General features: G+C 41.3%; 1 protein-coding gene across 4 annotated transcripts in view; it reads left to right on the top strand.

Moving 5' to 3' along the window:
• apbb2b (amyloid beta precursor protein binding family B member 2b) overlaps positions 1-26,549 on the top strand; it is a 60,633-nt gene that overhangs the window by 17,762 nt on the left and 16,322 nt on the right. For 3 of the 4 annotated variants that reach the window (XM_006787222.2, XM_035906205.2, XM_087841764.1), the window contains exons 2-10: positions 3,883-3,995; positions 4,978-5,035; positions 10,711-11,751; positions 19,688-19,932; positions 20,862-20,993; positions 21,506-21,574; positions 22,397-22,447; positions 23,412-23,497; positions 23,799-23,859. In XM_006787222.2, coding sequence (XP_006787285.1) covers positions 5,020-5,035; positions 10,711-11,751; positions 19,688-19,932; positions 20,862-20,993; positions 21,506-21,574; positions 22,397-22,447; positions 23,412-23,497; positions 23,799-23,859 — 1,701 coding nt within the window. In that variant the 5' untranslated portion in view covers positions 3,883-3,995; positions 4,978-5,019. The remainder of the gene's footprint in view (positions 1-3,882; positions 3,996-4,977; positions 5,036-10,710; positions 11,752-19,687; positions 19,933-20,861; positions 20,994-21,505; positions 21,575-22,396; positions 22,448-23,411; positions 23,498-23,798; positions 23,860-26,549) is intronic. The other variant, XM_087841765.1, reaches the window with a different exon arrangement.

The raw sequence follows: 26,549 nt of genomic DNA, 5'->3' as shown, positions 1-26,549 counted from the left end.
TGCCATATTACCCTATTAGAGCACTTCGCTCCCACTCTGCAGGCCTACTTGTTGTTCCTAGAGTATTTAAAAGTAGAATGGGAGGGAGAGTCTTCAGTTTTCAGGCCCCTCTTCTGTGGAACCAGCTTCCAGTTTGGATTCAGGAGACAGACACTATCTCTACTTTTAAGATTAGGCTTAAAACTTTCCTTTTTGCTAAAGCATATAGTTAGGGCTGGACCAGGTGACCCTGAATCCTCCCTTAGTTATGCTGCAATAGACGTAGGCTGCCGGGGGATTCCCATGATGCATTCGGTTTTTCTTTTCCAGTCACCTTTCTCACTCACTATGTATTAATAGACCTCTCTGCATTGAATCATATCTGTTATTAACCTCTGTCTCGCTTCCACAGCATGTCTTTTATCCTGTCTTCCTTCTCTCACCCCAACCGGTCGCAGCAGATGGCCGCCCCTCCCTGAGCCTGGTTCTGCCGGAGGTTTCTTCCTGTTAAAAGGGAGTTTTTCCTTTCCACTGTCGCCAAAGTGCTTGCTCATAGGGGGTCATATGATTGTTGGGCTTTTCTCTGTATCTATGAAGCGCCTTGAGGCGACTTTTGTTGTGATTTGGCGCTATATAAATAAAATTAAATTGAATTGAATTGAATTAGGAGGACACGGGAGGGTTCCAGGTGTTGTAAGAGCTGGGCATTTTGACATTAGAGTCTGTGTGCATTGACTCGATTGTGAAGCCAGGCTCAAATGCCATTAGAGGAAGTGCAGACTTGATTTCCAGTGAGGTGGTGGTTGGTGCAGATTACTTTAATAATAACAATAATAATGATGATAATAATAATAATAATAATAATAATAATAATAGATCTGGTTGTGTGTATTAACAAACTAAGAAAAACTGAGATTAGACTGCTATGGCCTCCTTTCTCCTCAAGCCTTCTCCCAAATCATAGGCGTAAGGATGAACTGCAGTGATTATTGTGCAAATGCTGTTTAAGGCAAATATCCAAACTGCCAGACTCTGCAGCAAACTATCCATTTGTTTTCAGTGTGGACACCCTTTTGTGCAAATACCCACAAAGTCACATATATTCTCTGGTATGCAGACTTGTTGCAGCAGGATCCAAGTAACCGAGCATGCCTTGCAATTTTAATCCCAGAATGCAACATTTCAATTGCTTTTTTTTTTTTTCTTTCTTTGTCTGAACTTTTCTTTTTTTATTTTCAGATTATGCATGAAAATTGAGTTGCCTTCAAAACTCATCTGTGCCTGCTCACGGTGTGATTCCTAAAGTGTTACTGTTCCCAGGAGTTTTTAAACCCTTACACCTGATATGGCAGACAGTGTAGTCCATTCGATCTTGCGTGTCCCAACATAAACCATTAAAATGAAAAAAAGCATTAGAGTATGTGCAGCTGGTGAAAATTATACAGCTTCTCCTCAGATGTTTGAGTGTTTTATCACAGTTGCTGTAACACTTAGACAAACCAGATGTTTGACTGTCATGTAAGTCGATACTCAGATTGGTGTCGATGTTTCAAGTTTTAAATAATATTGACAATCACATTCATGGATGTATGTGAACTTCATAACACTGCTCAGTTATGTAAACCTGTAGAAAAATGATGTGAGCTTGGAGACCTTTTGTTGTTTATGGGATGTTTTGCAGCTCTGTTGCCTTGGTTCCTTTATTTCCACTTGTCCTGAAATTGGCATTTAGCCGTGGCTTGTTTTGAACATGAACCAACAATGCAACTTTATCTGATACATAGAAGAAGAATAATTCACTGAATTTGTATTGCATTTATTGGCAACATTAATCTAATTTATTTTCACTGGTCACATTTCAGCTCAAAGTGAAGCTTTAGGCTAGTTAGATTTTTGTTTTTTTTACACATTTAGACACGCATTGCATGTGTTGCTAATAGGAGACAAATGACATGATATTAATCACACTCACAACACTGGGTTATGTTGCCACGAGTGTTTATAAAAGCTTTCCAACAGGTTTTTCTGAACCAGCCTCCCTCCGAGTGGTTCGGTAAGACGAATGAGGAGCACGAGAAAGAAGCATCTTTGTGTTGCGAGTGTTGTGTGAACTCACTCGCCTACAGTTTTGCAGTCAAGTAAGAAACTTGCAAAGTAAAGCTGCTGGCATTGTAGGTGTGAAATGCTACATTAGCTCTCCCAATAGCTGCTTCTGCCTCGTGGCAGAGCAAACGCAGAACGACGCCGAACCGAACCAAACGGATTAATCCACAGAACAGTTACCATTACTCGAGACAAATCTCTAATTTGGAAATCCAAAAATCTTTGGTGTACCACTCAAATCTTTAATGATAACGTTACAGAAGCCTAAAATGAAATATTTAATCTGTGTTTTCATCAAGTAGATTTTGATCTTCTGGAGATTTGCTTGTTGAAGGTGATTTTTAGTTCTCTTGTGTATTTTTTTTTTTTAAAGACTTAAATCTTTTACTCAAATTTAAAGATAATTTACAAAAGACTTTTTTTGAATACATTAATACTATATATGGTTTATCGTGGCCAAATTGCAGTACTTTCATGACCCATCACAGGGCTGGGACCCTCATTTTGGTCGTGAATCCCTTATTCTTGTTCTGAAATTAGCAACCATTAAAAAATTGATCTTTGTTTATCTAATGATGCAATGACATCTTTTAGGTGGGCTGATTTCCAAGTTATCTTTTGCCGTAAGCCACTTTGATGATTTTTAAACATAACCATGTTATGAGGTAAACAGTTTCTGAAGTTATTACAATTTTTACACCCTAAAATAGGGCTGTGCGATATGACCAAAATCTCATATCCCGATATAAGACATCTATCATCCGATAACGATATAAATCACAAAAATGGGCGTCGTGTACCTGGAGACGAGTGTTTTAACCAATCCATGAAACGATACATTTTTAGACATAAGTTGTAAAGGCCACAGTTTTCTTTGAGTATTTCTTACACAGCGTGCTGTGGGGAAAAGCCTGTTCTAACGTTTGAGTCTAAGGTTTATTTTTTAGCACCTGACTGCTCTTGTTTGCTTCTCATCCATAAATACTCGGCATAATCTTTCACGTGATTCAGTTTATTTTGAAAAGTCTCAACAGGATCTTGAGCTTTATTGTGAAAGGTTTATGTGGAAAATAAACAAGCGGACACCCGATGGTTTTACCGTCGTTGTTGCTAACCACAACGCATAAAATCAGGCGCTTGTCCGTCCGTAGTGTGGTTATATTAAATATAAGAGAAAGAGAGAACTTATTAATATAGCCACTACAGTGACCATCAAAACGATGAAAAAATATTGCCGTAAACAGTTTATTTTGCGACACCACAAAACAAACAATAGCGTAAAATGAAACGATAGACGTTCCGATATATATCATTATATCGAACAGCCCTACCCTAAAATCAGTCCAAGGGTCTTCCCAGCCCTTCAGCCAGATGTAAGTGGGATTTTTATGGTCCATTCTAACTATACTCATTATCTTTCTCTCTGCTTCTCATAGTTGTGTGTTAATAAGAACTGTTCAAAAGTCTGCTGTGTGTGCGTGTGTGTTGGAAAGCAGAGAGTTTACAAGCCTCCGGCGGCATTAAGTTTATGATGGTTCCAGTCAGCAAAGGTTTGGCCCGACTGCACCAAAGAGAGAAATATGAGCTCTCTACAAAATGAACCTTATGTTCTCTCACACACACGCACATATATATATCCAAACATACACACCCATCTTGTGTATTCCTGTTTGATTGAGGTTGTGAATAATTGATGTCTTTATTATTTGTCCCTCTTGTGCCCTTCAGACCTCTCGCTCTTTCTGCTCACCCGTCCCTCAGTCTCTCTCATTAATCCTATTTCATGTTTCTCTCCCTCAGGACGCTGCTGCGGCTGCTGCTTCAGTAAAGCCATGATTGGATGAAGAAATAACCATTGACTACCAGTATGGACCTGCTCCATCCTGGAGTTTTCAACCATCCCTAGCTCTCAGGTACGCAACAGCTATTTTTTTTAAGTGCTTTTCTGTTTTTCTTGTAGTAGTGACTGAAAATAAAGGCCTGTTTCTGTTTTTTATTTTTTAAAAGTCTTGCATGTGATGCAGTTGTTGAACTGAAATAATGTAGGAATAATATTATATAGAGATTCTTTTTACTGGATAGCACATGTCTCACCTTTAACCTACGTTTTCAGGCTTGCCTTAGAGCTGTGATTCCTGTATCAGAATTATTGTCTAAATAACTTTTAGTGATAAGACGACCTCAAAAGTTCCCTATTTTGACCTACCGTTATGGTAGGTCAAAATTGGGTAGGCCGCTGAAATATCTAATTGTGCTAGTCTTCATCAAAAATGCACTGACAGATTTTCCTTGGCATGACTCAGGTGGACTGCTTCAGTGTTTGGATTGACTTCAAACCTGATAAGAAAACGAACATTTCCAGGTTCCTCCCACCTTTAAGATACCACCTTAGCTTTATGATAGGAAGGAAGCATTGTTGGATTAGCTTAGTGTTTACAGTAACAGTAGATTAGCATTGCTAACATAACTTCTATACCCCTGACCGCAGCTCTATCATTATGTGTGTTTTGTTTAAGTATTCAGAAATGCTTTGGATATCCACTTTAGTTTCTGCTGTCTCGGAAACCTCTTCCGTCTCCCTTATTACTGTATTATACATGCAGAATCAGACGTACTCCGGTCCGTGTGTGTGAGGGACACAGTATGGAAGACGTCTGAGATCTCTATCGTCTGATTTCTTCTTTGATTCCTCCATGCTTGATTCATAGTCTCCGTTTAATCATTTTGATTTCTGTGGCCAGCATCCTCGCTTTATCACAGTGTTGTGTTGTCTCCATAGAAACCAGCTGTCAGTGGGTTTCACATGGATGAATGCGGTCTCTGTGGGCAATCCAACAACTTCTCGTAATTCTTTTCATTCTTCTTCTGATCATTTTGTTCTTTTTTTCCCCTCAGATCTGAGTCCACATAACTCTGAACAGTGACCACAGCCAGTGTATGACAGACCTGTCAGGTACGTACACACACACACACACACACACATCAGTGCCTCAAAACCACTTCATTAGCCTTTTAGTTTAGGTTGCACTATCACCACTTGTGCTTTTTTCCCCCAGTTATGCCTAACAGTTACCAATAAACTCTGTATATTGGACACATTTCTCTACTCGTTTCCTTGTTCCCTCATTTGTTTTTGTGACCCAATAATAAACAGACTAACTTGGAGAACTTAAAAACATTCTCTTGATACAGTACAGTCATTTAGTCCTGTGAAAAACTAAGCACATGATTCAGTAGCTCGTTGAACCACCTACAGCGACTGTAACTTGTATTCTGAGCAACTTTATCAGTCTCTCACATTTACTGTGGAGGAATTTTGGCCTGGTCATCTTTACTTATTGCCTGCAAACCTCGATAAACTGAAGCAGTCATTTTTGCACAGCTCTCCTAAGTTCCCACCGCAGCATTTCAATCAGGTTGAGGTCTGTACTGTGAGTCATTGCAACACTTTCATTATTTTCTCTTTCAGCCATTCTGTTGTAGATTTGCTGACGTGCTCGGGATCATTGTCTTGTTAAATGACCCAGTTTCATTTAAGCTTCAGACTGCTTTAGACAGATGGCCTCATATTTTAATATTAAAATATGTTACTATACATGTTCTGGGGTGCAACCGAGCAACCCTGCTTTTTTTTTTTTTTTTGGTCAAAGTGAAGAAATAAAATGACCACATTGACCTAATCTGGTGACATTTCAAACGTCATAAACGAGAGTTGTGGTCAAATTGAAATCTAGAGGTTGTTCTTATGTATTTTTAGGCATTTCTGGAGTGAAGTATTTCAATGACTCACGCAGTCATGTCTTACTAAGGTTTGAAGCATGCAGTTTACTGCAAATTTAACACTGACGGTATCACAGCCTGATGTGGCTGTGATACTTGCTGTTAGGAGTATTCATTTATTTGGGATTAGAGGGTAGGATGTTATCAGAGTGTACTCGGCATGGCTGGATGGCTCAAAGCTGTGAGCAGGGTACCAAAGCTTCAGCTCTGACCTCTGACTCTTTGCCGAGTCCTTGTATTCAATGTTTTAGAGCAGAGACCCACAAATCCTGGGTTCTAAGTAATGCTGGTATTTTAATGAAGCAGAGCTGGGTGTGGGATGCTGGAGGGAGGAGGAGAATCGCGAGGATAAGATAAATAAGGAGCAAAGTCATTTTTACAGTGAGCTCTGATGCGTTTGCAGTGTTTCAGGGTTTTAGTCACACTTCCAGTCAGAGATCCCGAGTCTACAGTAGATCCAGAGTCGAGCATGTAGCAGCAGTGCACCTCTGTACATTAACAAATTCTGCAAGATCACATTGGCATGCAGAGACAATAGAAATGTGCATATTTATGCTCGTAATTGTGCATAGATGATTTGTGTTCTCTTTTATCCAAGTGTTCAGAAATCCAAATACCAGATTTCAGTATTCAAATCTCAGGTTTATACAGCAAATGTCTTTCTAATAAAGCAGCCTTTCCCCTGATAAATCCTGCACTTCAACTATCTCTTATGAACAGCTGTTTCAACAAGACTAAACGGCCCCCATCAATTTTCAACAGATGAGTTCACCCTTATATCAAAACACATCAGTTCTCCTTCAGCTGCCTCTCGAACACCCGTAAAACCTGCGCTTACGCTTTAATATTTGGTGGATTACTCGACTCTTCAAAAAGGCTGCTCGTTGTTGACCTGCTATTATTTGTGCTGTTTTCGGTAGAATGAAGTAAGCTGCCATCTTTGTGCTTATAAATGAGTGCTTTGGTATTATTAGGTCACCCGCAGAACTTTCTACTTACTTCTGTGGATTTATGTGACTGTACATTCCACCTTAAAAGCTGCTGGTAGCGGCAGGTTTATGCATTAATGAGTAAAAATAAAAGACATGTCGTAGCAGCTCAAACTGTAAAAGTTAACAGAACAGAATGTATTTTTCTTAAAGTCACTGGACTTTATTCACTGCTGAAGATGGCTGACCTTTTTCTTATTAATCTTTAAATGACATATAATTTTTAATTTGTTACATACACATCAGGTCCATAATTATGGACCTGACTTTAAACCATTTTTAAAATGTTATTTCTTTTCACCAGCACAATTGATTTGAAATGAGACTGTAATCAAAGGATATACTTTTGGCTTAAATTTGAGATGCTCAAAAAAATATTGCATTGCCAGTTTAAGAATCACAATTGTTGTTGATTTTTTTTTTTTTTAAACCATATGTCCATTTTTTACAGGCTGAAAAAAATCAGCTAGTTGTTTGATAAGCCTTTTTATAGCCACTTGTCTTTTGTTTCCTCATTATTCAGCACGATAAAAGTGTTTAATTTGTATTTGATAACTCCTAATGAGAACTGTCAAAGAGGTGTTGATGCAAGCGATGGAGGGCTTCATTAGACTTGAAACAAAACAGTCCTATCAGAGAGATAGCAGAAACTTAATTGTTGGTTTAACCACCACTCTTGGAGCATTCTCAAAAAGAAGAATGCTTTTGCCGTTGTCAGCTCAGCAACGGCAAAAGGCCTCAAAGACGACAGAAGGTACAGTGGGGCAAAAAAGTATTTAGTCAGCCACCGATTGTGCAAGTTCCCCCACTTAAAATGATGACAGAGGTCAGTAATTTGCACCAGAGGTACACTTCAACTGTGAGAGACAGAATGTGAAAAAAAAATCCATGAATTCACATGGTAGGATTTGTAAAGAATTTATTCGTAAATCAGGGTGGAAAATAAGTATTTGGTCACCTCAAACAAGGAAAATCCCTGGCTCTCACAGACCTGTAACGTCTTCTGTAAGAAGCTTTTCTGTCCCCCACTCGTTACCTGTATGAATGGCACCTGTTTGACCTCATCATCTGTATAAAAGACACCTGTCCACAGCCTCAACCAGTCAGACTCCAAACTCCGCCATGGCCAAGACCAAAGAGCTTTCGAAGGACACCAGGAAAAGAATTGTAGACCTGCACCAGACTGGGAAGAGTGAATCTACAATAGGCAAGCAGCTTGGTGTGAAAAAATCAACTGTGGGAGCAATCATCAGAAAATGGAAGACATACAAGACCACTGATAATCTCCCTCGATCTGGGGCTCCACGCAAGATCTCATCCCGTGGGGTCAAAATGATCATGAGAACGGTGAGCAAAGATCCCAGAACCACACGGGGGACCTGGTGAATGACCTGCAGAGAGCTGGGACCAAAGTAACAAAGGTCACCATCAGTAACACACTACAACGGCAGGGAATCAAATCCCGCAGTGCCAGACGTGTTCCGCTGCTGAAGCCAGTGCATGTCCAGGCCCGTCTGAAGTTTGCCAGAGAGCACATGGATGATACAGCAGAGGATTGGGAGAATGTCATGTGGTCAGATGAAACCAAAGTAGAACTTTTTGGTATAAACTCAACTCGTCGTGTTTGGAGGAAGAAGAATACTGAGTTGCATCCCAAGAACACCATACCTACTGTGAAGCATGGGGGTGGAAACATCATGCTATGGGGCTGTTTTTCTGCCAAGGGGACAGGACGACTGATCCGTGTTAAGGACAGAATGAATGGGGCCAAGTATCGTGAGATTTTGAGCCAAAACCTCCTTCCATCAGTGAGAACTTTGAAGATGAAACGAGGCTGGGTCTTCCAACATGACAATGATCCAAAACACACCGCCCGGGCAACAAAGGAGTGGCTCCGTAAGAAGCATTTGAAAGTCCTGGAGTGGCCTAGCCAGTCTCCAGACCTCAACCCCATAGAAAATCTGCGGCGGGAGTTGAAAGTCCGTGTTGCTCGGCGACAGCCCCAAAACATCACTGCTCTTGAGAAGATCTGCATGGAGGAATGGGCCAAAATACCAGCTACTGTGTGTGCAAACCTGGTAAAGACCTATAGTAAACGTTTGACCTCTGTTATTGCCAACAAAGGTTATGTTACAAAGTATTGAGTTGTATTTTTGTTATTGACCAAATACTTATTTTCCACCCTGATTTACGAATAAATTCTTTACAAATCCTACCATGTGAATTCATGGATTTTTTTTTCACATTCTGTCTCTCACAGTTGAAGTGTACCTCTGGTGCAAATTACTGACCTCTGTCATCATTTTAAGTGGGGGAACTTGCACAATTGGTGGCTGACTAAATACTTTTTTGCCCCACTGTAATTAAAGTGGAGTAAACAAAATTCCTTTGCACCATTTGGCCAAGCCAAGAGCATTCTTGTAGGCGATAAGGTGTCAAAGTCCAAAGTCTGCAATCAAGAGTTGCCTTTATGAATGTAAATACGGAGAGTTTACCTCAAGATGCAAACCACTGACGCTTAAATAGAAACATGAGAACAAAGTTTAGATCAGAGAAAAGATCAAAATACTGTTTGAAAGGATTAAATCAACTGGAATTTGTATGAAAACGGTGGCAACAGAACAGTATTTAGAAGACTGGAGGCGTACCACATCTGTCCATCGTGGTAAGGCAGTGTTATGGCGCGGGCATGTTATGCAGCTGAGTCTATCGTGATATGACTGCTGCTTGAAGTATCTGCCCAGATCCCACAAAAGCTATGGTTATCTATATTACAGATCAATAATAACCCATGGGCCTGACCTTAGCTCAACTAAGCGCGCCTGTTTAAAAAGCTTGAATTTCAGCTGAAAGTCCACCTGCTCAGTCACGTCTTGATTTTTTCCATTTCAAATCCATTGTGTGGATGTACAGCAGCAATGTTCCTGGTTTTGCTAGTTTCTGGGATAAAAACGAGTAAGAATATTGGTAAAATTAAGTCCACGCTAATGGATGAGGTTGAAGATTTAATAATTTAAATGGTAAATGGTCTGTATTTATATAGCGCTTTACTTGGTCCTAAGGACCCCAAAGCGCTTTACACTATACACAATCATCCACCCATTCACACACTGGTGATGGCAAGCTACAGTGTAGCCACAGCCGCCCTGGGGGGCACTGACAGAGGCGAGGCTGCTGGACACTGGTGCCACTGGGCCCTCTGACCACCACCAGTAGGCAACGGCTGAAGTGTCTTGCCCAAGGACACAATGACCGAGACTGTCGGAGCCGGGGCTCGAACCGGCAACCTTCCGATTACAAGACGAACGCCCAACTCTTGAGCCACAATTGCCCCTAATTTAAGCAATAGATATATATGGCACTTTGCATCATGAATAATGCTCAACACACATGCATGTTCAACACACATGCAGTGCCACACGTTATTCCCAGAAGTGCTAACATTAGCATTGCTAGTAACAGGAACCTTCTTCCTTGCAATGCCCTAGGCTAGAGGCGAATGGCACCATAACATCTTAGGATGGCACGTAATAAAATGACATAATAAAACTAGGGACCTGCAGTGCTTTCTCAAATTGTTCATTCTGTATTTGGTGGTTAGTTCAAAAAAAGTTTGGGCGACGTACTTTGAGTCTGACACATGCAGCGAATGCAAATGGAGAACCTAACAGTCGACATTGGCAGCAGCATGAAGAAATTAACATAATGTGTAAGAAAATGAAATGGTAATCTTTTTTTTTTTTTTTTAAACAAACATATAGATGTTATTGACAGTGATGTCTCATCTGTGTGTTGTCTGTGTATTAACACGTGGATATTTAGGTTTTTAAATTCACTATTTATTTTTTTGCTGCTTCAGGTGATCTGTCTGGTGCAACGATGATGTCAGTAGACGTGACCAATCGTAACGGCCCTGTCGCCACGCCCCCCACCTCACTCAGCCTTCGCTCTTCACACAACCAGCTCCTCACCAGCGATGCCATCAAACAAGGCTCCGCCACTCCTCCCAAATGTCGGAAGAAGTATGCGCTTACCAGCATCCAGGCCGCCATGGGCCTCGGTGAAGTGGTGCCGCCTTCATCAGCATCATCATCTCCATCGTCATCCCCGTCACAGTCCTCAACTCCCAACAATCCCAAACTAGCAAAGAATGGGGTGAACCAGCTTCGTAAAGCTGGCCAGGACCACAACAAAAACACAACTGACCCTGATTTGATGGATTCAGAAATAGTAGCAGATGACCTTAATGTCAACGTGGCAGAGGAACAAGACAGTCACACTCTTACTAATAATGATCGAGAGGAAGATGCCGACCTTCACCCAGATACTCACAGTGATGTAGAGGCTGAGCAGACGACAGAGCCTGACTTGGACTGTAACATAAACACGACTGTGGAGCTCAAACTGAGCAGCAGCACGGCTGATTTGGACTTTGACTCAGAGGACACCAATGACATCAGCATCTTGTCTGAGAAGGAAATGATGTTAAAGATGAAGATCGAGGAAGATGAGATGGTGGGGGAAGAGGAAGATGAGGAGACGAAGCCTTTACTGACAGTAGACAGTGAGCCCCTTGTGAAGAACCACAAAGTTTCTCCAGGCCTGGAGCTCATCTCTGACCTCCACTCCAACCTCAAGCTCCTCAAATCTGGCAAGAACTCTCCAGTACCCCCTCCTCCTTCCCCACCCAAGCAAGCCAGTCCAGAAGACACTCCCCTGCTCTCCATGGTCTCCTGCCCCTCCTCTTCCTCCTCATCCTCCTCTCCAGAGACAAAGAAGGACAGAAGAACTGGTGCAAAGACAGACTGTGCTTTGAACCGCATCCAGAATCTGAACCCCAGTGACGAAGAGTTGAGCTGGACTACCTTGTCCCAGGAGAGCAACTCGCCAGAGGAGACAGGTACGCACACAGACAAACACACACAGAGCCCATGAAGCCTTAATGGAGTAAACTTTACTGATATTTACAAATATTCAGTGTAGTTTTTATGTGAGTCTTATGTCAGCTACTGTGGTATGTTTTGTTTTGGGGGGTTTTCCCCCTCCTGCTGTTTAGTGGTTTCACCGTCCTCTCTACTGATGACATGTTTCCATTTACCCAGAGTATGTGTGCATGCACATCTGAGAGTGTGTGTGTCCATTCATGGATATGCAGAGCTCAAACATTGCTTAAACAGAATAACAAAAACTCCAGCCTCCAGTAAATCTCCCAGAATCCCTCAGGCACAGGAAGTGCCCTTGCAACCTCATGGGGGTTGGTGTGCCAGATCAGCTGTGTCCTGTTTCCAGCTTCATCCTGAGCATATGTGTGTGAACCAGCCTTAACTTAATGCATAAGCTAGCTGCCAATATCTTGGTGTGTTAGATGTCGTCCCCCCCCCCCCCCCCCCCCCTCCCCCCCTCATCTTAAAGCTCCACAGAAGGGAGCTGCTTTCCTCTCCCCTGTTGCACCTGTATTCGTCTGTATTGATCAGCTACCTTGAGCTTCATCACTATTATATGTCTGTGAATACGAGCATCTGGTCTCTGCAAATATTAGATAATGGATAACCTTTCCATAAGAACCTGTAAGCTGGGTCAAGAGAAAAGCTGTAGTCTGCTGTTAGTCTAACATAGTTTTAGTTTTAATAACTACAATAATTACCTTCCCTATGTGTGCAAATCCTGAACTTTAAAAATAAAAACTAATAAAGACTAATACTGAACAATTTTAAATAAAAATGTAACTGAAAGAAGCGCATCCACTCTAGAAGTTGACTTAAAAACTAATTAAAATACAGAAAGTAATAACCCTGAGACACAGAGTGACTGAGATATTCTTAGTTGTTCAATTTCTGTTCCTCTCATCCTGTAATGATGGGCATAATGATGACGCTGACTAATATTTAATATATAGACATAGAAAAGAAATCAGATGTAGCCCTACTTTACATCTGTATGTTTCTTCTCTGTCTTTGGTTACTTTGTAGATAATTTCTCTGTTTAAACCTTTTAGATATAAAATATCTGGGAAAAATGGTATTGTTTAGATTGCAAACAGCTACTCAGTTTTGCCATCTAATGAACTATTATTAATATTATTATTATTCATTGTTAAAAAGCTGTGAGGATAAACTTTTGCGTGATATTTAGAGTTTGAGAGTCTCCATCTGTTGCGGGTCTCTTGCTTTCTTGTATTTGCATGTTGGCTACGTCTGCGGGTCTCTTCAGTTCACTGTTGTTCTTTGCCAGCGTTATGTTAAAATCTGGGTATGGCGTTTTTCTTTGGGCACTTAAAACTTGTGGTTTAGTGTAAGACGAGCAAAACACATCCATGCTCCTGCAGAACACCAGCTGGTCCTGCGACATAACCATATGGGCACTTTAGTGTTCCTTATAGCTTGTCATATAAACAAAGCCTCCAGATTAACAGAAAGAAGAGGCTGTGGTCTCGGCTGTAAACAGTGCCGTCTTTCTGAGTCGGTGAGTTGTACTGCTGCCGCTTTTTTTTTTTTTTTTGGCTCTCTGATGACTCACAGTCTCAAGTTGAAAGCTCTGAGCATCTGTGTAACTCATTTCTCTACAAGTTGGATTACCAGCAGCTTGCATTTTTACAGTTTTACTGTCGTGCTGTCTGGATTTCAGGATTACATTTTCATGTGTTCATTTGTCCAGGATTTCATTGTCTATGAAAGCCCATCTAGGGATGTTCATTGCAAATTAGCTAAGGCTATAAATGCTGGCGTGTATGGCAATGTTCATATTGCATACCTGTCTCTATACAGAAAATTAATAAACTAAAGTAACTGTCTTTCAGATCCATCTTTGCTTATTTGCAATGTCATTTAAAAAAGAGAACCAGGACCATGATGTATGTAGTGAGGAGCTCAGTAAGGAAGCAAATGACTAGTTAAATTGCATATGTCACTTTCATCCCCGCAGGCCTATATAATCAAGCACCTTGGCATGCAGACTGCTTATACAAACATTGTGAAAGAATGGGTCGGTCTCAGGCACTACATGAATTCCAGGATGCTATCATGACAGGATGCCACCTGTGCAACAAGTCTGGTACTTGCTACTAAATATTCCACTGTCAGCTGTTAGTGGTATTATAACGAAGTGAAAGCCATTAGGAATGACAGCAACTCGGCCACGAAGTGGAGTCAGCAGATGCTGAAGCATATAGTGTGCAGAGGTTGCAGGACCACTGAACTTCATGTGGGCTTCAGCTTGGCTGAAATACAGTGACTAGACAGCTTCATTGAATGAGTTTCCATGAATGAGCAGCTGCATCCGAGCCTTACATCACCAAGCACTGGTGTAAAGCATGCGACCACTGCACTGTAGAGCAGTAGAGACGTGTTTGCTAGACTGACGAATCATGCTTCTCTGTCTGGCAATCTGACGCATGACTCTGGGTTTAGCTATTTCCAATATAACGGTACTTCCCTGACTGCATTAGGACAATTTCATGCTCCAAACTTTGTGGGAACAGTTTGATGATGGTCCCTTCCTGTTCCAACATGACTGCACACCAGTGCACAAAGCAAGATCCATAAATACATGGATGAGCGAGTTTGACTGCCCTGCAAAGAGACCTGACCTCAACCTGATAGAACACCTTTGGGATGAATTAGAATAGAGACCGCGAGCCAGGCCTTCTCAGTGTCACAAATGTGCTTCTGGAAGAATAGTGAAAAGATTCCCGGAAATACACTCCTAAACCTCCGGAAAGCCTTCCCAGAAGAGTTGAAGCTGTTATAGCTGCAAAGGGTGAGCTGACGTCATATTAAACCCTATGATTTAAGAATGGATTTCACTCAAGTTCATGTGTGTGTGAAGGCAGATGAGAGAATACTTTTGGCGGTATAGTGTATCTATCCAACTCCTAGTTGCCCATACTGTAGTGCCCCCTATCTGCTTTTGTCAAACTCACGTTGACAAATCTGTGTTGTTTTCCCAGCAGTGTGATAGATTCCTCTATGGGGATTGTGGGCTAGAGGGCTGGTATGAGCCTGTTTTCCCACAGAGGTGTCAAAACACACACACACTCTGCATACAGAGTCTAAGAGGGTCCTTCAAGCCCTATTTATAGAAGTCTAACATTATCACATAACATCCTGCGCTGTAAAACAGATTTCATGGTACAGCAGTCGTGATAGTTTGTGTAGGTATTTGAAGTATTTTGGGACATGCAACTGTGCAGTCTGTCCAAAAACCAATGCTGATTAGAGCAGCAGTGGAGAACAGTGGAGTTCACCACAAAGAGCAAACAAAATTAAAGTTCCTGCTCTGTTCTGACTCAAGCTAGTAGCCAAGCTAAAGGACCAACAACCATTGCCCAGACAAGTAGGAAACAGTTACTGGCTGTGGTGGCAGGGGGCAACTACATGTACACCAGTGTTCGGCCAGGTTGGTCCCTTAACTCAAGCACAGTATAACTGAATGGTGATTAGTGCCAAAAAGCAACGTGTGATGCTCAAAGTGTGTTTGAGACAGTTACATGTCTTTCTACCTCTCTGACCCACCTCGTCCTCGCACCTCCACTGGATGAGATGCTGAATAAAAGCAGATTTGGAGGTTGCCAGGACAACCAAGAGAGGCTGAAAAAGAGGGAGAAAATAATAAACCTAGAAATTCGATAAGGATGACTGGGCCACATTTTTAGCCTCCTTCCATGTGCCCCGGCTGCATGTTTGGCTTTGAACAGGAAAGGGAGGGTAGAGCTTTCTTTTTTTCTTTTCTTTTGTTTTGTTTTCGTGTTGATGTGGCTGATGCTCTAGATAGAGAGGGGAGAGACAAGCAGCAAACAGCTCGCCTGCAGGGGGAAACAGCCCCCCCCCCCCCGTATAATTCTCCATGTTTGTCTTTCACTCCTGTTTTCCTCAGTCGCAGGCTCTCCATTCTTTTTTTTGCTCCCCCTCTCATTCACTCTTTCTCCCCATTTTTTTCCCCTACTGCCTCTCTTGTCACGTCATGTTTTCTCTACCTCTCTGCCTTGATTTGTCCCCCCACCTCTCTCTCTCTTTCTCTTTCTCTCTTTTTCCCTCCCTCCCTTCTTGGTCTCCTCACCCCCTCTGCTGCGGTGTCCCCCTCACTCTGATCTCTGCTTCCTTCTCTCTCTTTCCATCTCTGTCTGGGCTTCTCTCTTTGGTTACAGCATTGGGTTTTGCTGTATGAGAGGCAGCTAGCTAACTATGATGCTTGGAAAAGACTACATGCTGGCCATTGTGATTGTCAATTACGAGGGTAGGTGCATTTTTACGGAGTTGGCCGGAAGCTGGACTGTTGTCTTAGAGTTTGAATGCTGTCTGAGCATGCATGTGTCTTCCTACATGGGGAGGAAGTTTATTTAAAGCGAAGGCTCGAGACTTCGCTTTAATGCAGCATATGCTGTCTTTGTCTGACAGTGCTAAATCATAACCGAGCCCAGTGACTGGTTCTTCAGAGATGGCTGGCATATTTAAGTTTATGTGCACTTTTTTTTTTTTTTTATGACTGTAATGACATCATCTGCAGAAACAGTCTGGTTTGTTCATGCTGTGTTAGTATGTCCATGCTGGTGTGCATGTGTGGTGTTATCTGCTGAGAAAGTGTGTGTCTGTATGTGTTTTGCTCCAGAAGCTTGCAGCTCTCCCCCTCCCCCTGCTCAACTGTACTCTGGCATGCAGCTGCATGCTAACCGAGGCTATCACAGGCTAACTGCTACGTAGGTCCCCATTTCCACCAGCTGCGTAGGTGCACTTTAGCAGCATCAGTGCAAGCACACCAAGTCTCCTAATGCCGTTTCCTTACTTGCCACATCCGTTGCCGAGAGTGACACTGATAACTTTGAGTCATCGTGTAGCCCTCAGACCTTTCCAGCCAGAGATATCCTCTCTTTTCTCTTTCAGTGTTTCTCTCTAATTTTGTTTATGCAGATGCATTAATCCACATCCAGTAGTCATCTCATGCTGGCACCCATTCTAAGTCACCATCTTTCCTCTTGCTCACAGCAGATGGAGACGCTCAGATTCTCTCTCTTGTAGTTTTATTTGCTCTGACCTATTTTTCATTCTCAAAAGACTCCAACTCCCAGCAGTCAGTGCACCACCACACTGTCTTGAGCCCTAAAGGATGTCCTTATCTCCCAGCGTGTGCGTTTTTCTATATTTTCTATGATTTATGCTCTTTGAGAGTCTTAATAACTTGTGTGTGCACGCATGTGTGTCTGAGTGCCATCACAGTCTGGCCCGACCCCGTTGTCACAATGACATACGGCCTGCTGTCGTGGCAACGGGCCCACTCGCTGCGTTTCATCAGCATGGTCAGCAGTTCAAGAACGCCTTGCAATCACACAAACGTACATAAATATATGCAGCACCAGCTGACCGGCCCCTTGGAGCTTATATCACTTTTATGAGTTGCTACATCCCCAATAGAGTTTGGGATCGTCTTTACTACGTCTGCCACGACATCATCTCCACACAGGAACACAAAGATCCCATCAATACTTCACTCTGTCTGTGTGTGTGCACGTGCATGTGCATGCTGCCAGGAAACTGCAACCTTCACATGAGATGACTTTTAGTCCAAGAGTGAAGAAAAATTAATTTAAGTACCCCATCTCCACAGAGTGTGTGTTTGTGCGCGCGCGTGTTTTCAAGGTAACAGCTGTAGCTCCTCTGAATATATCACTGCGCAATAAATTATGCTAACAGACATCTGCTCTGTTTGCTGATGTTGTGTTCTGTTGGTGGAGGAAAGTTTAATTTTCACATAAATCTGTACATGCATACATTCTGAGAAGCAGACTAAAGCACAGATGAGACTTTTGCTGTAGTTGCATCTCCACTTTGGAACAGTTGCCTCTTCACCATTAGGATCTCACCAACACTTGACATGTTTAAAGCCCCCTGTAAGACATATCCTTACTACTTTGATTGAGCTTTTGACACTCTTTTTTTTACTTTTTTAAAAAACTTTTTCTGTATTTTCTTGCTCTGATTTATTCCTTTTATTAGTACAGCACTTTATTTATAAGCTCATTTAAAAAACAAATTAACTCTACTAAGCCCGTACAGCACTCAGAAAAGTTTATTCCTGGTTGAAATTAGACAAAGAGACATTTGTGGTGATGGTACATGCATAACCACGATCAGTCAATATGGAGTCTGTGTTACATTACTTATGTCTGGGACCTGGGATTTTGATGTTAAGGTTTTCTGTGTATTAGAGTTCTTTGTTCTGTATTGTTGATAATCTGGCTTTCTGGTATTTCTAAGGGTTTATGGTTCTTTTTTTCCTTATTGCTGATACGAGTTCCCTTTGGTGTTGTTTCATACCGTTACTTCTGTGTTCCCGTTCAAGTCCTTAAGCTCTGTAGCCGTCAAGCTCTGTAGCCTTCTGTTTATGATGGTAATTCTGCTTTTTTTAGGTTCTCATGAAATTCTTGTTATCTGTGTCTTTAGTTCCTTCACTAGTTTGTTAATCCCTGTTTCTCTTCTCATTCTGTTTCTTCAGTCTTCTGTCCATAGTTCTGGTATTTCTGTCATTTTCACATGTGTGAGTCGCCATCTGTTAGTTCTTGTCTTACTTTGGTAGTCTTTTGTCTCTTGTCTCTAGTTTTACTTCCCCTGTCTCGTTATTCTTGATTTGTTGCTGCTGTGTTTCCCACCTGTTTCCTTTTCTTTCATTACCATGTGTGTATTTATTGTCGTCCCCTATACTGTGTGCTCTCTTGTTTTGTGTGCTTCTTTATAGTCCTGGATTTGTATTCTTGGCTCCTGTCTTGTTTAGGGTTTTTTGGGTTTTTAAGGAAGAATCAACCATTAAAGCTGTTTTGAGGTCATTTCTTGTCTCATGAGTCCTGCGTCTGGGTCCTAATCCTGCCTTCTCCACAGGGTTTCATGAGTATTTAATTCTATGCACTTTACTGTTACTGAGTATTGCCCCTCTTCTTTCCACTTCATTAGGCTGTATATTGAACAATGAACAGCTTTGTGTATGAAGTTTAACTACTATGTTGCTTTGATTATATTTAACCTATAGCTTTCCAATGTATAAAAATGTGAAGGGGAAAACGTCACCACTATGGGAGAGATGAGACACAATTTAATGGTTTAAATGCTCACAGGAAGTCCTAAAGCTATCTGAGCCTATAACAGTATAACTGAGAGATCGGGGTCACCTGAAAGTTTTGAGTTGAAAAGAGGATGTCTGGTAGACGGTCCACAAGCCTGATAATGGAAGGCTCTGCCTCCCATTCTACTGTTAGACGCTCCAAGATACCATAGGTAGGCTAATTTGGTATCTACAAGGAGTTTAAGGTTAAATTGAAGAACAACGGATCACACACCCATGGAAATCAAGTGGCACATTTCTCTAAAACAGGGTTCAGTGAAGAAGCTAACACAATTACCAGGGCCAGTGAAGAACAATTCCTAATTTGTGTCACGCTGAATAAACTGTAATATGTTTTAAGTACTGAGTGGGTCGCTCATTGAGAAAGTGTCTCAGGTGCTTTAGATGTGAGAGAAATCCTGATATCTGTGTGTTTGGTATTTCTTTTTTTTTTTTTTTTGCCCGTGTGATATCTTTCATTTAAAAAGTGTGTAGGGCTTTGTTTAACAAATGCTACAGAAGTGCTTTACAGGCGTTCTTGTGCACATGGAGATATGGTTTGTTAAAAGGGACAGCTGCAGCAGATGCCGGTAAATCCAGCTCAGCTGTTGACGTAGCTCAATGTGGGTTCACTTTGAATTAACTGTATGGTGCAAAAACAGCCACAGAGACGGGAAGTTTTGGGGGAAACGGAGCAGGAGAATGATGGCCTTACACCCTCCATCCATCCTTTCACAATTTTCTTCTACCAGATATTTGGAGTGAGCAGTCATTCCAGACAGACCCCGACCTGCCTCCAGGATGGAAAAAGATTACAGACATGGCTGGTATCTACTACTGGCACATTCCTACAGGCACCACTCAGTGGGAACGGCCCGCCACTCATCCACAACCCTCTGGACAGATGGAGTCCACGGCCCTGGGTGACCACTCAGCCTCAACACCACGTAAACCTTCCCTGGGCTCACTCAGCCCCTCACCCACTCCAGACCACGAGGTGAGGGACATTACAATAAAGTGAAAAACATCACTTTAGGTCTGTGCTTTCAGCTGCTTATAAGAAATACATGGATCAGACTTCACATTATGACCACTATGGATGGTTTGAGGAGCACAACAACGAGTCTAAAGTGTTGACCCGGCCTTCAAATTCCTCCGATTTCAATCTAATTTAGCATCTGTAGGATTTGCTTGAGAAATGAGTCCGATCCACACCTCACACAACTTACAGGACTTAAAGGATGTGTTGCTAACATCTTGGTGCCAGATACCACAGCACACCTTTCTTTTTGTAGTTGAGAATAGATTCTGACGAAGGCAATCAGCTGACAGCATACATGAAGAGATGAAGGGAAAGTAATACAGTCAAACAATTTGATTTAAAAACAAAGTAATAAAGTCAAACTTTAATGCAGTGAAGGTAGTGTATCTATTACTGGCTACAATGCAATTTAGTTGATGATGAAACTCCTCGACTCTTAATAACAGCTAAGCATTAATAAAACTGGAAATGTCACAGCGGTTAAAATGAAAATGTTTATTTTGAGCTTTGGATTAGCATAAATCAACAAAAGCGCACACAGCACAGAATAATTATGAGGAAAACTGTAATAACACCTGTGTTGGAAGTGAATTAAGCACTCTGTGCTGCTGTTCTGGGAATAATATGTACATGACTTGTACTTAACACTGCTGTAATTTTTTTATGAACAGGTATTTTTACAATTTGTATTTATGCAACTGACATGAGGACCAGCCGGTGCTGCTGACAGTTATTCTGTCAACTGCAAATGACGAGCATTTCCCTAAACAAGTTGTGAAAAAATGGATTTCTTGAATCCATTAATCATTGTTGACTCCAATAAATATGGATTAAACAGTGTGTCTTCATTTTTTTAATACCTCTGTGTTTCCATGTGCTTACAGTCATGCCAGGCTGAGATCTTCTTCAGGGGGTCGACTCGCTCGGGCAGCACCACCTCTGACAGCTCAGTGGAGCCTCTGTCCACTCACGAGCCCACACTCCCCACATGTGGATTTGTGAACAGCTGTTACTTTGTAAGCCACCGTCGTTTTTGTGTTACATTGTACTTCACAGGAGTCTGTGATGTTCATCACGGTTTGCAAGAGTTATTTTCACGCTTCCATGTGCCAGTTTTAAACGGCGCAGTGTATTTGTCTGGGCTTCAATATAGTTTTATTTAAATGTAGGCAGCTGGGTAAAGGGAGTGAGAGCACTGTTAACACTCCAGTCTGGTAGCAGAATAGAAGAACACTGAGCCGATCAATCAGTCAATCATGTAGAATGATGGGTGGAAATGTAGAGAGGAAAGGAGATGGATAGAGAGCGGCCCCATGTAGATAAAATATCGATCCGGTGAGAATGGACTGATGTTGACAGATGGATGTGCCTCAATCTGATTCTGGCACATCCATCTGATGCGATCGACCTCCAGACTGCTCGAGTATCACCCAGCTGCACAAAAGCTAAAATGGCACACAGACCAACATGGTGCAGCAGGATGTCACTAAACAGAGTCTCATCATTTCTCTCTCTGATGTCTCTTTAGCCCCGCTCCACATCTCTGCAGGGTGTGGATCAAGAGTGTCGCTCTCAGCGTCACGAAGATGAGGAAAAGGTAGGAGTCCCAATCTGCCCTCAGACTTGTAGCATCTTTTTTCACTTTTTTCTTAGTTCTGTAAATAATTCCTTCTGCACCCGTACGTGTATATTACTGTATTTGCCTCCTTGTATCATATATAGAGCAGTCAATAAGTGTTTGGACTCTGACACTGATTTAACCTTGTACTTCAGCATGCTTTCCCCCATAAAGACAACATTTGACAACCAGAGACTCACCCCTCAGTTCAGAAGAGAGCTCCTAGTAAGCTTTCAAGGGGCAAAGACTGGAAACAAGTGTAATGGTCATCGGACATCAGCTGCAGTCACTATAACATCTAGTATTATAGCTTTTAGTAGTGTAACTTTTATAATGATTTTTTAGTTATATTGATGTCTTTTTCTACTTTTTGTCATCTCTTTGCACACTTTCAGTGTAATTACTGTATCTTTGTGCTGTAGTAAAGCTTGAAAACAACAGAAATGGTGTCACGGTCTAAACACTTGCTGACGGGTCCTGTATGTTTGCGTCGCTTACATTCTACTAATCAAGAATCGACAGATTCTCAGTAGCGAGGTGAATGTTCAATGGGAGCAAAACAAATCGGGGAAAACCCAGAAAGTCCCGTTGGACTCTTCTTGGCCCTTTTATTTTTATTTAGGAAACGTTTTGCTGCTTTGCTCCGTATTGCAACACCGTCTGAGTGTAGAGTAAGCTGGTTAGCTAACAACATTGTTCTGTCTTTATCCCCTTGCCCCCCTCTCCACCCAACCTTTGACTCCCAATCCTTGACCCGCCACTGTGTGTGTGTGTGTGTTTGTGTCTTAACGCCAAATATAGAAACAGGTGTGGAGTGAATTTGGCGGAAAAATTGATAGTGAAATGTGGAAGGCAAGTATAATGCACTCGGTGTCAGTGAGTCTTGTTCTTGGTCTAACCTCACAAGCTATTTGAGTGTGTGCATTTATACATCCTGTGCTAAAGTTCACTGCCTGGGCAAAAAGCATGCGTGGCTGATGCTTTAACATAAAAATATCTGCACAAACCGCAGCCTTTGATCATGCCTGATGTGTAAGAACATGTCTGTTTACTCGACTCCAGCGACACATTAGGTTGTTTCTTTCTTTACATACGCCAGTAATATATTTTCATCTTTCTGTTCTGGTGGCACAGATCTGACTGCGTATTCACACACACCAGTGTGTGTACATACCACATAAACCTTTTTCTTTCTGAATGCAGCATGCCCCATTACACATAACACACCAATGCCATTTATCCATCCGGCAGCAGCATTCGCTCCACACTTGGATGCATGCTGGCATTCACGCTGAAGGGTCAGAATTTACATCTATTTCGTGTCTTGTAGCGCCTCTACCACAGGAGCTTGTGCCCCATGAATTTTATGACGGGTACACATAGGTGTTTCAGTTTATAGCGGTAATATTTTTGGACATTGCCACATATCTCGCTGGAGCCAAATGACCAGCAATCCTGTGAAAATAATCTATTTTTTAGGAGGACTGAGGAAGAAATACAACCACACGAGAAGATAGAGTAATGTTGTTGTTTTTTTTAATAGTAGGAATCCATAAGGAACATCCATATTAACATTAAAAGGATAATGGCAGCTCATCTTCTTGTTGTTAAATCTGGATGTCTTCATCAGAATCTTATCTGACTGCACATTCAGTTTTGTTTTTTTAATTCAGGAGAGTGTTTCAGTGACAGAAGACACTATCAGTTTATATTCTCATACAGTATTCCAGGTTGCATGTGTAAAAGATGCTTTAGGGTGGAACACCTGCTGGATACGGAGGCTTATTTTGCTATGATTTTCACATATGTGCATCAGGACCTGCAGGCAGCCACAGTGAACCCGGACCCCAGTCTGAAAGAGTTTGAGGGTGCTACGCTTCGCTACGCGTCACTCAAGCTAAGGTAAAATACAGAAGACACACAAATCCATCCAGCTTCTGTGCATGAATCTCTGAAAACCTCCAGAGCTGCAGTTATTAAACAGATTGTCCTGTATTTTAATCTCTTCTTTGTTTCTTGGAGATTGTATTTAATTAAAGTGTAACAGGTTCAGCCAAAGCAGCCAGTTAGATCCTCTCTTCAGGAAAAGGGTCCATGTTCTGCTAGTGTATCGACTGCTTGTAGCTTCTGTAAATTCACACATCAGACAGAAACCTTGCTAACAAAGCAGCTAATAGTTCTCTTATGTTTAAACTATTTTCAGGAGCCGTCCAGCAGCAGAAGAAGAAGAATCCACCAGTATTAACAGTGACCCCGAGGCAAAGGTAAAACCCTTTTTCTAAACTTCATATACATAAAGGTCAGCATTACGCACTGGCCTTCGAATGTCTTTATAATGTGTGGTCTTAGACACAGGACAGGCTGAATCAGGTGAGGTTGTTCTGTAGCTGTTGCCTCTATATTTTAAAAAAATGGTATGAAGTAGGTTAAAAGATCATTTTAGAATTTAAGTGCTAAACACGCTACTTTTGATAAAAGTACTTCAATTTTTTCAGTGTCTAAAGGTCGTCATTCCAGACTTTTACTCTGCTTGTCTAATCCTTTAAATGGTTAAAGTTACACTCGGCTTTCCAGCACTCATGAGCTGCTGCTGTTGTTGAAAGAAAGGAAAGCTTGCCCCCCAGTGGTGGAAGAGGAAAATACAAGTGTGCAGTGGTGGACTCTCTTTAAGCATCCAAACCAGAAATTCAAATGAGACATTTAAGCCTTTAAGGAGTCTCAGGCTCAGTAAAACTTACTAGTGTGGAGGGTGGCATTCATTTGCAAAAGGTCACCTTGGGGTATAAATTAAATTTTAAATTGCAGTGTTACTCAGACCCACTGCATTCTGTCATACGCTGCAGCAGATTCCAGTGAGACTAAAATAAATGAACACAATCCACAACAGCCACAAAATGTACGGACAACAAAGCACAAAAACTTGTACACATTCATTACATTTATGCATGTACCTATGCATGTTGGTATTTGCACACTATCATATATACTGTATAAGTTTTTTTGTATGACAGTTTTTACATATCATCCCTTATTTTGATAGATTGAGAGAAGAAAATTTGATTATTTTGACCACAATTCTTCCAGCAGTATTAAGTAAGAATTAGGAGAGATTTAATTTTATGAGCACTTTTCTTGCCGGTGATTGGTTGTTTAATAATTTGCCATGAATTAAACACACTGATACATGCCTAAGATACACTGCCTTAAGTACATTTAGTCCCTTCTTAAGGTCATGTGTAAAGTTATGTGTTGTAATGTAATATTGAACCTACAAATATCAATATAAATTGGATATATCAAAAGATTTGCTAAATTTGATTTTACAGTAGTGAAATGAAAATGATATGATACTTTTACAAAGTGTTACATGTGCATAAATACAACAAATGGGCCATTTTAGCCTTGCTAGGCATCTTGGTGACATCATGAAACCAGTCACAGATGAGAACTGTCAGCAGACTAAGATGTAGGAGGATTTCAATTTTGTTTTAGTTCCCAACTTTTTTCCTCATTTGGTCTTTTTTGTACCCACTGTTGCTTCTGATTCCCCTGATGGTGGTGGTATTATTACTATTATTATTAATAGTAGTAGTAATATTATTATTAATTGTTAAGGTTCTGAAAAAAGTTTCAACGTGTGTTTGGCTCATCAGAGCTTAAACCCAGTGGGTTGGTTAGTGTCCCAGCCTTCAGTCCATAGGCAGCAGTGACACTGTGATGATGACCAGACACAAACACATGCCTGCAGCTCAGGCTTTTGATATGGCAACACGCTCGCACGCTCACATGTTACAGAGAAGCAAATCAGCCATTGCTCTTTTAAGATTGCAGTGATCATTTTTCTGCCTACAAAAGAAGAAGTTAATTACGTATTAGATCTCACTCTAAAGCAGTTTCAGCCTAGCATGAGTGGAAACATGACTGCGTTAGAACAAACTTGCCACGAGTCAGTTTAACTGTGACGGCCTCTGTCTCCCTCCCTGACCTATATAGAGTGCAGAGTGCTTTCTGAACGGACTGCAGAAATCAAATGAATACTTTATGAGAGCAGAGGGACTGGTCTCACTCCTCTCTTTGTCTTTAACTTTCTTCTGTTTTCTTCATCTGTTTACCTTTTCTGTTGTTTGTTTGGTTTCATCTTTAAGAGGTTACAAGTTTCCAATCTCAAGTGTGTCGTTTTAAACAAAGTGACGCTACCATTAAAGGTAACAGGGGCATATAACCTTTAAACTTGCTGTCGGTGTACAAAAAAAGTTACTTTACTTTTTTTCCAAAAAGCTGTGATGCTGTTTAAAATATAAAAACCCAGTGCAGTTATTTACAAACCATTTAAACTCTCTCTAAATATATCTGAAAATAGCTAAAATGCAAAATATCAAAGACTGAAAAAACTATCATTTTTTTTGTATATTTTTATATATTTTATTCATGATTTCTGTTGTGTTTTGTCACCTTGTCATTAAGGGAACTGGCATCTCTTACTGCTGCAGTTGTAAAAGGGAAACAGACTGCAGGCAGCTCAGTTTAACACCCGGACTCTTTCATTATGGAGCCACGCAGTTGTTGTACAGCTCCAAGAAAAAGATTTGACCCTTTGGAATTACCAGGATTTCTGCATCGAATACTCATAAAATGCTGTCTGCTATTCATGATGGTCACAATTAAATTAATGCTCTTCACTTAATAGCTTTTAGTCTCAGTTGTTCTTCAGAGTGCTTTTTCCCTCCTTTCACTGATTCAAAATCAACTGGTATGACAGAGTAGCAGCAGATTGCATCAACATGTGGACAGGCAGGAGACTGACCCTGCAATTAATGGATTGCTCACTCTTCCACACAAGCCACAACTGCTAAAGGCAAGCGCAGCGTATTTACTGACAGAATGATCTATACACGTGAACCATTCATTGTCCATTACAGCAAGCTTAGAGGAGCTTAGAAAATATATTAAAGTG

This window comes from Neolamprologus brichardi, chromosome 6, assembly GCF_056152115.1.
Source record: "Neolamprologus brichardi isolate AB-2024 chromosome 6, ASM5615211v1, whole genome shotgun sequence".
Lineage (NCBI taxonomy): Eukaryota > Metazoa > Chordata > Actinopteri > Cichliformes > Cichlidae > Neolamprologus > Neolamprologus brichardi.
This window is presented reverse-complemented; position numbering and strand designations above follow the sequence as displayed.